Source organism: Rhinatrema bivittatum, chromosome 1 (assembly GCF_901001135.1).
Source record: "Rhinatrema bivittatum chromosome 1, aRhiBiv1.1, whole genome shotgun sequence".
Taxonomy (NCBI): domain Eukaryota; kingdom Metazoa; phylum Chordata; class Amphibia; order Gymnophiona; family Rhinatrematidae; genus Rhinatrema; species Rhinatrema bivittatum.
In genome coordinates this window covers 403295147-403307845 of record NC_042615.1, presented here as the reverse complement: position 1 = coordinate 403307845, position 12699 = coordinate 403295147, and the positions used below count along the sequence as shown (strand labels likewise).

General features: G+C 38.7%; 1 protein-coding gene across 1 annotated transcript in view; it reads right to left on the bottom strand.

The window, feature by feature from the left end:
* The window catches only part of RNF170 (ring finger protein 170), a 344363-nt gene that overhangs the window by 231734 nt on the left and 99930 nt on the right, over positions 1–12699 (bottom strand). The window contains 1 exon segment of the mRNA XM_029602052.1: positions 6577–6735. Coding sequence (XP_029457912.1) covers positions 6577–6713 — 137 coding nt within the window. The 5' untranslated portion in view covers positions 6714–6735.

Here is a 12699-nt window from a genome sequence, read left to right as displayed (position 1 = left end):
CATTTGATTCAAAGCCCGACAACCAAAAGTTTTATCTTGAAAGAAACTAAGTAATAATAACTTTATATGTTGATACAAATGTATTATTTGACCACAAATCTTACACAATGTGTCTTTTGTTCAAGATGTAATTCACCAAGACGCAATACTGCCCTGACACAGCTTTTCCCGCGAAACGTAAGTCAGCGTTTCAAGCGTCTCTCGGCGCAATTTAAACTAACAACTATGCCAAGATAAGTAAATGTTGTCTACCAGCAGCTAATCCAGAGCTATTGAAAATATGCTTTAAATTGTTTTTGTGGCAACTTCTAGTGCTGATAAGACTGTGTGCTTGATTTACAAACAGCTCATACAGAGCCATTGAAAAAATGCTTTAAATTGTTCCCGCAGCAACTTCTTAAGTGCTAACGAGACTGTGTTCCTTTGAATTATTCTTTCAGCAGTTTGACGAGCTTTAAAAATTTCAACTTTAATTGTCTAGCAACTTATGAAGTGCCATTTGTAAGGTGGTTTTGAATGTTTTTTCTGGAAAGCTTTGAGCAAGAAATCCTAATCACAACTACATTAATGTTGATCGGGCAATGTAACTGAGACCGCGATCTTGTTTCAAATAGATGAAAAAGTATCAGCTTGCATTTTGTATCAGCTTAATTTTTTGCCGACTATAATTCTCTGCTCATTGAAATTTAAAAAGAGAACACACAACTTTGCGAGCAAGTTTTGATACTCACCAATTTATCTTAAATTTAAATAAAATTAAAAAAGAAAAAAATGTTTTTTTCAATAAAATAAGATAATCATTAGAGATTTTCTGACCTATGATTGCATCAACTGGTTTATATCCTGATAATCAATTCAGAAAAATACCAGTCCTGAGGACTTTTCCTCTAATTTTTAAAACATTCTCAAAAAAGTTTCATAAATATGTCAAATTAAAAAACCTTTTTTGACTGCAGTCACAGCTAACATTAATACACACCACCCATTTCTCTTTTTCATTACAATTTATACTGGGGGCTCCTTAAATTTATTTTTATTTATTTAAGTGGGTTTTTTTTATACCGGAGTATTAGTGTTGGCCTTCACTCCGGTTTACATTTTGAACAACTCAGTACATTAAAACAGAGGTGAAAAACATTGCATCAGAGGTGCAGCTTTAACAGTGAATAACATAAGAACAATGCGGTAACGATATGATATAATATAATATAATAATACTATAACAGGTTAAATAGAGTGCTCTAGGTGACATGAGACACGTTGTTCGAAAGATGGTATTAGGTTGTCGGATATTCGGATGGGGTGCTTAGATAGAGTTAAAAGTTGAGAGGAGCGGCAGAGGGTTATGGTGAGAGATGGATGGGAGGTATTTTCTCTGTTCACCACCAGAGTGATCCAAGCATCAGAATCGGCTTTTCAGCACACTCAATGTCCACTCAATGTCAGACCTCGTGCTGGTATGTGCCTCTTTGTACCATTTTACGGCCGCAGTGCATGGGGCCAGGAGCAAAGTAAGCAATCATGGCTTACAGCCATAGCCTCAGTCACCTATAAAAGGGGTAACCAATATTACATCAAAAGCAATGTCACGACACCTGAAAACACATACACTACTCAAATTGCCCTATACATAGCCTGCTCATTTAAATCCACACTATCATACCAATAAAGGACAACCGAAAAACTTTCAGAAATCAACAGTATGCAATAACACACATCATGCTGGTGAGATAATGATCTTGTACTGGGTCCCGTATAGCTCCATCCCACCAAGCTGTCTATAATCCCTCCACATATCCACAATTCCAGCCCACAGCAACTGCTACTTACCGAGCAGCCAACCATCGCCGTATTTCCCCATGGGGAAATCAATACCAAATGACGAACGGGCAAGGATAAAGGAATTATGGCAGCTCCCAGGACATCGTGACACCACATGCAGGTTTCGAAGATGTGCATCATACACAACCTGCACATTCATGAAATGGAAGTGCTTGCAGTTGCAGAATGCCCTCTCCTGTTCTGCCTTCAGGGTCAGTGCAATGTGGGTGCAGTCATTCGTGCCCAACACACTGTGCATCCCAGCTATTTCAAAGAGCCCTCGCCGGATGTCCTGGATTTGCGCTGGGTCCTGTGGATATGAGATATACTGCCTCATGAGCTTCATTGCCCTCAAGACTTGTCCCAAGTGCCGAGAGAATGAGGACTGATTGATCTTTCCGAGTCCAACCGTATTTTGGAAACTTCCAGTTGCAAAAAAAATGCAAAGCACACAGAAGTTTCACCAACCCAGGGGCAGCATGGTCGTGAGAGGCGAGGGGGTTAATGTCCTCACGCAGGTCCTCATAAAGGGTTAAAAAATTGCCAGAGAGCTGAGATGGTATTTTCACACCACTTCAGTCTCGGGCAATCCAAGAAGGGTTATCCGTGACTGAATGATATGTTGGCTGCAGGGTCTACGGATGGCTGTGGGCTGTACCTAGAAACAAAAAAACAGAACATAAGACATGACACACAGCCATCTTAAATCTGTGGCCTATCCAAATCACAAGTACCTGACAAGAACACTAGATCTGAATAGATCATAAGCTAATATTCCATTTTGAATAATAGCAGTTTATGAACTTCTCCTCTAGGAACTTATGCAAACCTCTGGTAAATCCTATTACACTAAACAAGCTCTGGGAATGAATTCCAGAGGTTAATTATGCATTGAGTGAAAAAATATATTTCTTCTATTTGTTTTGCTTACCTGTGCAGCCGCTGGTTGTTTTGTCAGGCATATGAGAGTGACACCAAATAAGGAAGCTGAGATCCATGTATTTTAGTTCGAATTGTTACTTTTAAATTTCTTGTTGTAGGAGTAATTTAAAGATTTTAATAACTGTTTGTATTAAGTTAACTTTAATAATAAGATATGAGGTTTTTAATATCTTTTGTATCAATTTTAAGTTTTACGTTTACTTTATGTAAACCATAGCAATGGAATATTACTGTGCAACGGTATATAAAAATTGTACAAATAAATAAATAAATAAATAAATAAATGGTTGGCATTCCATAAATGTTGGCAAGTTAAATGTAAGACATTGATAAGACAGGCTAAGAGAGAATTTGAAAAGAAGTTGGCCATAGAGGCAAAAACTCACAGAAAAAACTTTTTTAAATATATCCGAAGCAGAAAGCCTGTGAGGGAGTCAGTTGGACCATTAGATGATTGAGAGGTTAAAGGGGCAATTAGAGAAGATAAGGCCATCGCGGAAAGATTAAATGATTTTATTTGCTTCGGTGTTTACTGAAGAGGATGTTGGGGTGATACCCGTATCAGAGAAGGTTTTCATGGGTAATGATTCAGATGGACTGAACCAAATCACGGTGAACCTAGAAGATGTGGTAGGCCTGATTGACAAACTGAAGAGTAGTAAATCACCTGGACCAGATGGTATACACCCTAGGGTTCTGAAGGAAATCAAAAATGAAATTTCAGACCTATTAGTAAAAATTTGTAACCTATCATTAAAATCATCCATTGTACCTGAAGACTGGAGGGTGGCTAATGTAACCCCAATATTTAAAAAGGGCTTCAGGAGTGATCCGGGAAACTACAGACCAGTTAGCCTGACTTCAGTGCCAGGGAAAATAGTGGAAAGTGTTCTAAATATAAAAATTACAAAACATATAGAAAGGCATGGTTTAATGGAACAAAGTCAGCATGGCTTTACCCAAGGCAAGTCTTGCCTCACAAATCTGCTTCACTTTTTAGAAGGAGTTAATAAACATGTAGATAAAGGTGAACCGGTAGATGTAGTATATTTGGATTTTCAGAAGGCGTTTGAAAAAGTTCCTCATGAGAGGCTTCTAGGAAAAGTAAAAAGTCATGGGATAGGTGGTGATGTCCTTAAAAACTGGCTAAAAGACAGGAAACAGAGAATAGGATTAAATGGACAATTTTCTCAGTGGAAGGGAGTGGGCAGTGGAGTGCCTTAGGGATCTGTATTGGGACCCATACTTTTCAATATATTTATAAATGATCTGGAAAGAAATACAGCAAGTGAGGTAATCAAATTTGCATATGATACAAAATTGTTCAGAGTAGTTAAATCACAAGCAGATTGTGATAAATTGCAGGAAGACCATCTGAGACTGGAAAATTGGGCATCCAAATGGCAGATGAAATTTAATGTGGATAAGTGCAAGAGATGCATCTAGGGAAAAATAACCCATGCTATAGTTACACAATGTTAGGTTCCATATTAGGAGCTACCAACCAAGAAAGAGATCTAGGCTTCATAGTGGATAACACATTGAAATTGTCGGTTCAGTGTGCTGCGGCAGACAAAAAAGCAAACAGAATGTAGGGAATTATTAGAAATGGAATGGTGAATAAAACGGAAAATGTCATAATGCCTCTGTATCGCTCCATGGTGAGACCGCACCTTGAATACTGTGTACAAATTTGGTCGCCACATCTCAAAAAAAATATAGTTGCGATGGAGAAGGTACAGAGAAGGGAGACCAAAATGATAAAGGGAATGGAACAGCTCCCCTATGAGGAAAGACTAAAGAGGTTAGGACTTTTCAGCCTGGAGAAGAGACAGCTGAAGGGGGATATGATAGAGAGGTCTAGAACGGGTTAATGTGAATCAGTTATTTACTCTTTCGGATAATAGAAAGACTAGGGGGCACTCCATGAAGTTAGCATGTGGCACATTTAAAACTAATCGGAGAAAGTTCTTTTTCACTCAAAGCACAATTAAACTCTGGAATTTGTTGCCAGAAGATGTGGTTAGTGCAGTTAGTGTAGCTGTGTTTAAAAAAGGATTGGATACGTTCTTGGAGGAGAAGTCCATTACCTGCTATTAATTAAGTTGACTTAGATAATAACCACGGCTATTACTAGCAACGGTAACATGGAATAGACCTAGTTTTTGTGTACTTGCCAGGTTCTTATGGCCTGGATTGGCCACTGTTAAAAACAGGATGCTGGGCTTGATGGACCCTTGGTCTGACCCAGTATGGCATGTTCTTATGGCCCTCTCGTCTTCCATCGTTATTGTTTCCATTAACAACAGCCTTCCGCTGTCTGGAGATCCTTAATCTGGCTTGCACATACAAAACAAAAGTCAGCAAGACAAAGAACTGCAGGGTTTCCATGGTTTAAATGGCAGTGAAGTCTTCACGAACTGTTAGCTATCACTAGCCCTTGTACAATAAGCCAAGGACAGGGCTGATGCAAAATTTCAAATGTTAAAAACTCATTATGGATGCACAGGTTTTGGACACACATTATCGCATGGAGGGGTATTAGCAAAAGAACTCAATTAAATGGAATGTAAATACGATCGGCGCTATTTGGGAGACACTGGTTTACATATGCATTAGGGACATGCTAATACTTTTATTGCATGGGGCGCTCATTTTGCATGTCCAAAACAAGCATCCAAGCGTGGGTTAACCAGTGTGCTAGCCTGAGCACACGATATTGTATCGGCCTGAAATCAACCATGAAATCATGGTGCACATTGTAATAGATAGCTCCCTCGCTAATCTCTAAAAAGATTAGTTTGTGTTTTTCAACTCACACAGACAGGTGCTTAAAGCTGGTTCAATTTTTTTCCCTCAGATCTGTGAATACTCACCAAATGGATCTATGCTTCAGGGGAAGGTGACGCAAGGGCCTGGCATCTAAGCTATTGAAAACACTGATATGATACACTGATACATGCAAAAACTGTTATCAGATTAATTTCCCGTACTACTCACCTTATGTATTAGATCTCTAGTTAATATGTATTTGAATATTCCATTTGATTTATGTTAATTCCTGTCTATGAATACTACCCCCTTAAACTGTAACCATTTGTAGATTTATAATATGAATTTTAATTTTGAAACCGTTGTGATCTTTATATGGGACGACGATATATAAAATGTCAAAATAAAAATAAAAAAAGTAATTTTCAAGAACATTAAACTTGAAAATCATTAGAAAATCTACTACTATGGAACAATTATGTTTGTATATTAAGAAGGTATAATTAATGAAAAAATCTTACTGCCTTAAGAAGATATTCTTTGAGGAAATTCAAGAAAGCGTAGGCTCCTTGGGAGAAATGGTGGAAGAAATGATTTATTTTTGGAGTTCTTGGGGCATATGATGGATAGAAGCGTGCTTCAAACGGATGGTACTAGGCTAAGGTTTACTATATTTACTTATGTCTTTGCATGTTAGCAGGATGAGAATCATTTTGTGGGTTATTATTAATAAGAGTAAGCCTAATGGTGTCAATTTTGTTGGAAGGGGGGGGGGAAGAGTAGGGATCTCTGAGTTGGGGCAATCTTCAATAAGACTGGGGGTAACTTTGGAACGGGCAAGCATTGGGTTGTTTATCTCTTGTACACTGGATTATTATGGAACCTGATGTGTTATGTGCATATATGTTTCCATTTTACCACTTCTTTGTACCCGATGATAAAAGTGAATAACAATTTAAATTACAAAAAAAAAAATCCACTTATAAACAAGGTTTTCACTTCCTTCCTTGCTGTGATATATCTCTTTAACAGCAGTCTTACCTTATAAGCAGGTATACCAATGCAGCAATGAATGAAAGGCTGAGAATAATCGCCACCAATACTTGATCACTTATTCCTTCTATAACTGAATCATCCTCCAGCTTCAGACTCACAACTTCTGCCTGATATTCGGCCATCCCAAACTTCAAGCATCTAGACCTAAAAGAAAAAAAAAAACATATACCAAGCTGCAAAGTTGCAGACTGTTTGCTATCCAAGTTGGATTCATAAATAATGACATAAATGAAGCAAAATTTAAAAATGTTATTATTGTCATGAGAAAACAGAGCCATATCCTATTCAAGATGATCAACACGTACAATGGTCATTTCTTATATGAACGCTAAGAACATAAGAATATAAGAAATTGCCATACTGGGTCAGACCAAGGGTCCATCAAGCCCAGCATCCTGTTTCCAACAGTGGCCAATCCAGGCTACAAATACCTGGCAAGTACCCAAAAACTAAGTATATCCCATGCTACTGATGCTAGTAATAGTGACTATTTTCTAAGTCAGCTTGATTGATAGCAGGTAATTGACTTCTCCTCCAAGAATTTATCCAAACTTTTTTTTAACCCAGCTACATTAAGGAGAAATTTGTTCTTACCTGATCATTTATTTTCCTTGAGTCAAGCCAAACCAGTCTAAATGCATGGGTTATGTTCACCAACACGCAGATGGAGGCAGAGATTAACAGGCATGCTGATGTCACCTTACATAGGCTCCCAGGCTACCTGCAGCCTGCCAGTATACTATAACAAGCTAGAATAACATACTAAAACCAAACCTCCCCTTCCCCAAACCAGGGGTTTCCAAAGGAGAATAACAAATGAACTTCCTAATAAAACAACACAAAAAGATTAATATCCCCTTACCTATGAAATGACGGTTTAAATAAAATTGAATATCTGAAAAGAAATAACCATAGAAAACCACGCTTTTGGCAGATGAAGGAGGGTCTTGAACTGGTCTAGCTGGAAGGAAGGAAAGGAAATTATCAGCTAACAACTAAATTTCTCCTTCTTATTTCAGACCAATCCAATACATGGGATGTATCCAAGATATACCTCGAGTGGGTGGGACACTGCCAAACCTGCTTTCAAGACCTCAGAACCAGAGGATGCTTCCCTGGTTCGAATGTTGAGAAAATAAAAGTTTTACAAAAGAACACAAGGAAGAACAAGTTGCTACTTTGCAACTCTTCAGTGGTGAAACCAACCAAAGCACGGACCCAAGAACTGCTTTCATCCTATTTGGAAGTGGTAGTCCTCTAACTACATAGGCCTCACTTATGACTTCTTTAAATCAACATGCCAATGAAGCTTTTATACCCACATCCCTCTTAAAAGACTTTGCATGGAGAACAAAGAGATGATCCAAACCCCTAAAATTGTTTATGACCTTAATTCCACATAAGAAACATAAGAAATTGTCATAGTGGGTCAGACCAAGGGTCCATCAAGCCCAGCATCCTGTATCCAACAGTGGCCAAACCAAGCTACAAGTACCTGGCAAGTACCCAAAAACTAAGTATATCCCATGCTACTGATGCTAGTATTAGCAGTGGCTATTTTCTAAGTCAACTTGATTAATAGCATGCAATAGACTTCTCCTCCAAAAACTTATTCAAACCTTTTTTAAACCCAGCTACACTAACTGCACTAACCACATCCTCTGGCAACAAATTCCAGAGTTTAATTGTGCATTGAATGAAAAAAAATGTTATCCAATTAGTTTTAAATGAGCTACTTGCTAACTTCATGGAATTCCCCCTAGTCCTTCTATTATTCAAAAGCGTAAATAACCGAGTCACATCTACTCGTTCAAGACCTCTCATGATCTTAAAGACCTCTATCATATCCCCCCTCAGCCATCTCTTCTCCAAGCTGAACAGCCCTAACCTCTTCAGCCTTTCCTCATAGGGGAGCTGTTCTATCCCCTTTATCATTTTGGTTGCCCTTCTCTGTACCTTCTCCATCGCAACTATATCTTTTTTGAGATGCGGCGACCAGAATTGTACACAGTATTCAAAGTGCGGTCTCACCATGGAGCGATATAGAGGCATTATGACATTTTCCGTTCTATTAACCATTCCCTTCCTAATAATTCCTAACATTCTATTTGCTTTTTTGACTGCTGCAGCACCCTGAGCCGACGATTTTAAAGTATTATCCACTATGATGCCTAGATCTTTTTCCTGGGTGGTAGCTCCTAATATGGAACCTAACATCGTGTAACTACAGCAAGGGTTACTTTTCCCTATATGGAAGACCTTGCACTTGTCCACATTGAATTTCATCTGCCATTTGGATGCCCAATCTTCCAGTCTTGCAAGGTCCTCCTGTAATGTATCAGTCTGCCTGTGATTTAACTACTCTGAATAATTTTGTATCATCCGCAAATTTGATAACCTCACTCGTCGTATTCCTTTCCAGATCATTTATATATATATTGAAAAGCACCGGTCCAAGTACAGATCCCTGAGGCACTCTACTGTTTACCCTTTTCCACTGTTTCCTGTCTTTTAACCAGTTTGTAATCCACGAAAGGACATCGCCTCCTATCCAATGACTTTTTAGTTTTCGTAGAAGCCTCTCATGAGGGACTTTGTCAAATGCCTTCTGAAAATCCAAATACACTACATCTACCGGTTCACATTTATCCACATGTTTATTAACCCCTTCAAAAAAATGAAACAGGTTTGTTAGGCAAGACTTCCCTTGGGTAAATCCATGTTGACTGTGTTCCATTAAATCATGTCTTTCTATATGCTCTACGATTTTGATCTTGAGAATAGTTTCCACTATTTTTCCAGGCACTGAAGTCAGGCTCACTGGACTATAGTTACCCGGATCGCCCCTGGAGCATTTTTTAAATATTGGGGTTACATTGGCCACCCTCCAGTCTTCAGGTACAATGGATGATTTTAATGATAGGTTACAAATTTTAACTAATAGATCAGAAATTTCATTTTTTAGTTCCTTCAGTATCCTAGGATGCATACCATCTGGTCCAGGTGATTTGCTACTCTTTAGTTTGTCAATCTGGCCTACTATATCTTCCAGGTTCACAGTGATTTCATTCAGTTCATCTGACTCATCACCCCTGAAAACCATCTCCAGAACTGATATCTCCCCAACATCCTCATTAGTAAACACGGAGGCAAATAATTCATTTAGTCTTTCTGCAATAGCCTTATCTTCCCTAAGAACCCCTTTAAACCCTCTGTCATCTAATGGTCCAACCGACTCCCTCACAGGTTTCTTGCTTTGGATATATTTAAAAAAGGTTTTATTATGAGTTTTTGCCTCTATGGCCAACTTCATTTCAAATTCTCTCTTCCCCTGTCTTATCAATGTTTTACACGTAACTTGACAATGCTTATGTTTTATCCTATTTTCTTCAGATGCATCCTTCTTCCAATTTTTGAAGGATTTTTTTTTGGCTAAAATAGCCTCTTTCACCTCACCTTTTAACCATGTCGGTAATCGTTTTGCCTTCTTTCCACCTTTCTTAATGTGCGGAATATATATGGACTGCATCTCTAGGATTGTATTTTTAAACAATGTCCAAGCCTGTTGAACACTTTTTACCTTTGCAGCTGCACCTTTCAGTTTTTTTCTATTTTCCTCATTTTATCAAAGTTTCCATTTTTAAAATTTAGTGTTAGAGCTGCAGATTTACTTATTGTCCCCCTTCCAGTTATTAGTTTAAATCTGATCATGTTATGATCACTGTTGCCAAGTGGCCCCACCACCGTTACCTCTCTCACCCAAATCCTGTGTTCCACTAAGAATTAAATCTAAAATAGCTCCCTCTCTTGTTGGTTCCTGAACCAATTGCTCCATGAAGCAATCATTTATTACATCCAGGAACTTTATGTCTCTAGCAAGTCCTGATGTTTCATTTACCCAGTCAATATTGGGGTAATTGAAATCTTGATACATGGGCAGTCTAACATGAAGACTTTGGCTCAGGACTTTGGTCCACTCAGTTTATCCAGAATCCTTTGCTTTCTTGGCCCAACTGAAACTGCTGGCATACAAGGAACTCAGACTGACCTGAGCGTGAATGGCTATTGGGAGACATCTGGAATGAATTCAGACCTAGCCAGATATGATGAAGGGTCATGAGGTCACAACGAACATATGGACCAACTATGTTGTCACAGGATCCTGTCTCTCTCGTCTGAAGAGGCCCACTGTAACTGGATATTCCCATAAGATTAGGAGTCTGATCAAACGACTGGTACAGGAGAGCACAGAAGTGACAGAACAAAGAACTACTAAGAACTACTAGACTGATTGATAGCCATCAGCAGACACACGTGGGTCTATGCCTAACTGGATCTTAAAGTGGGAGGTGGGACCAGGGAGGCTTAGCCATAGGTTGTATTATTTGGACACATGACACGTGGTACCTGATACTCTATGCAATCCTATTAGGGATCATTGTATGTTTTATCTATAAAAAGTCAGCCCTCACTTACAAACGTGGAGACAGACACGCAGGAGAGCATTCTCTCGCTCTGTCTCCCAGAGGTCTCATAAGATTGGCTTTTAATATTAAATAAACTTAAATTGGTTTGTATTAAAGTTGGACCTCTGTGTATTATTGAAGCAGCACAGTTAAGCTACTTCTAATGGCAATTAATTAACAATCTCCCATTATTATTGCACTGCCAAATTGGTTTGCTTCCCTGATTTCTCTTAGCATTTCATCATCTGTCTGACCATTTTGTCCAGGTGGACGGTAGTATACTCCTATCACTATGCTCTTACCCAACACACATGGGATTTCTACCCATATAGATTCTACTGAGCATTTAGTCTCTTGTATGATCTTTATCCTGTTGGACTCCATACCCTCCCGGACATAAAGTGCCACACCCCCACCAAGTTGATCCTCCCTATCATTGCGATATAATTTGTATCCTGATATAGCAATGTCCCATTGGTTATCCTCCTTCCACCAAGTCTCTGTGATGCCAAATATGTCAATCTCATCATTTGCTGCTATACACGCCAACTCTCCCATCTTACTTCTTAGACTTCTGGCATTGGCATACAGACATTTCAAAGTGTGGTTTTTGCTTTTTTGAACAACCTGCTTTTCTGTTGTTTGGGATAATTTGGAAATCATTAGCTTTGGTGATTTTTTATATATTAGCATATGAACTATGTTTGCTTTTAATGGAACTTCTCTGTTGGGATGCCCTAACTGTCCTGTTTCATTAGTATCCTTCAAGGAAACATTTCTCCGAACCATGCCTCAGGTCCTCCAGGTCTGCCACTCTAGTCTCCAGAGATCGGACTTGTTCTCTGAGAGCCAGGAGCTCTTTGCATCGCATGCACATGTACAATTTCTCACTAGCGGGTAAAAAATCATACATGTGACACTAAATGCAAAAGACTGGGAGCCTCCCTCTTGCTGCTGGACTGCTGCCTTCATCTCAAATTTGTTCAGTTCCTATTTAAGTTTTAGGTTGTTATGGGAGTAGGAATGTGTCTAATTAAAGTCCTTTAAATGTATTAGTGAATTCACTATATGTCTAGTAGCGGCCTACAGGGGAATGATCAAACTCTCAATAAGGTTGTTGTTTTTTGGGGAGTTTTTTAAGTGGCACCTGCCTATAAATTAAAGGATGAGCTAGGGATGTGTGGGGAAATACAGTCTAACTTCAGTTAGTCAGCCAGAGTTACTCACTGCTCTCTTGATTAACAAATGTTGGTACCTAATCAAACCAAATTACACTATCTCAACACCTTTCCAAGGTGAGTAACTGAGCTTTTCAACAAAAGTTATCCAATTCCCCTTTAAACCCATGTTCTGGTGCCATCTTTAAAGAATTAGGTGACTATTGTCCTGAAATAATTTGCTCCATCATAAACCAATCATTGGAAACTGGTATCTTCCCACATCAATTGAAGTTAGCCTCTATTACTCCAATTCAAAAAAACAAATCATCTTCATTACTAGATTTTACAAATTTTAGACCAATTGCTACCCTTACTTCCTTGTCAAAAACTATTGAATCACTTGTGCTCTTCCAACTGAGAGATTATCTATCAGACCATGACATTTTACATCCAGATCAACACGGCTTTAGAAAGGGCTATTC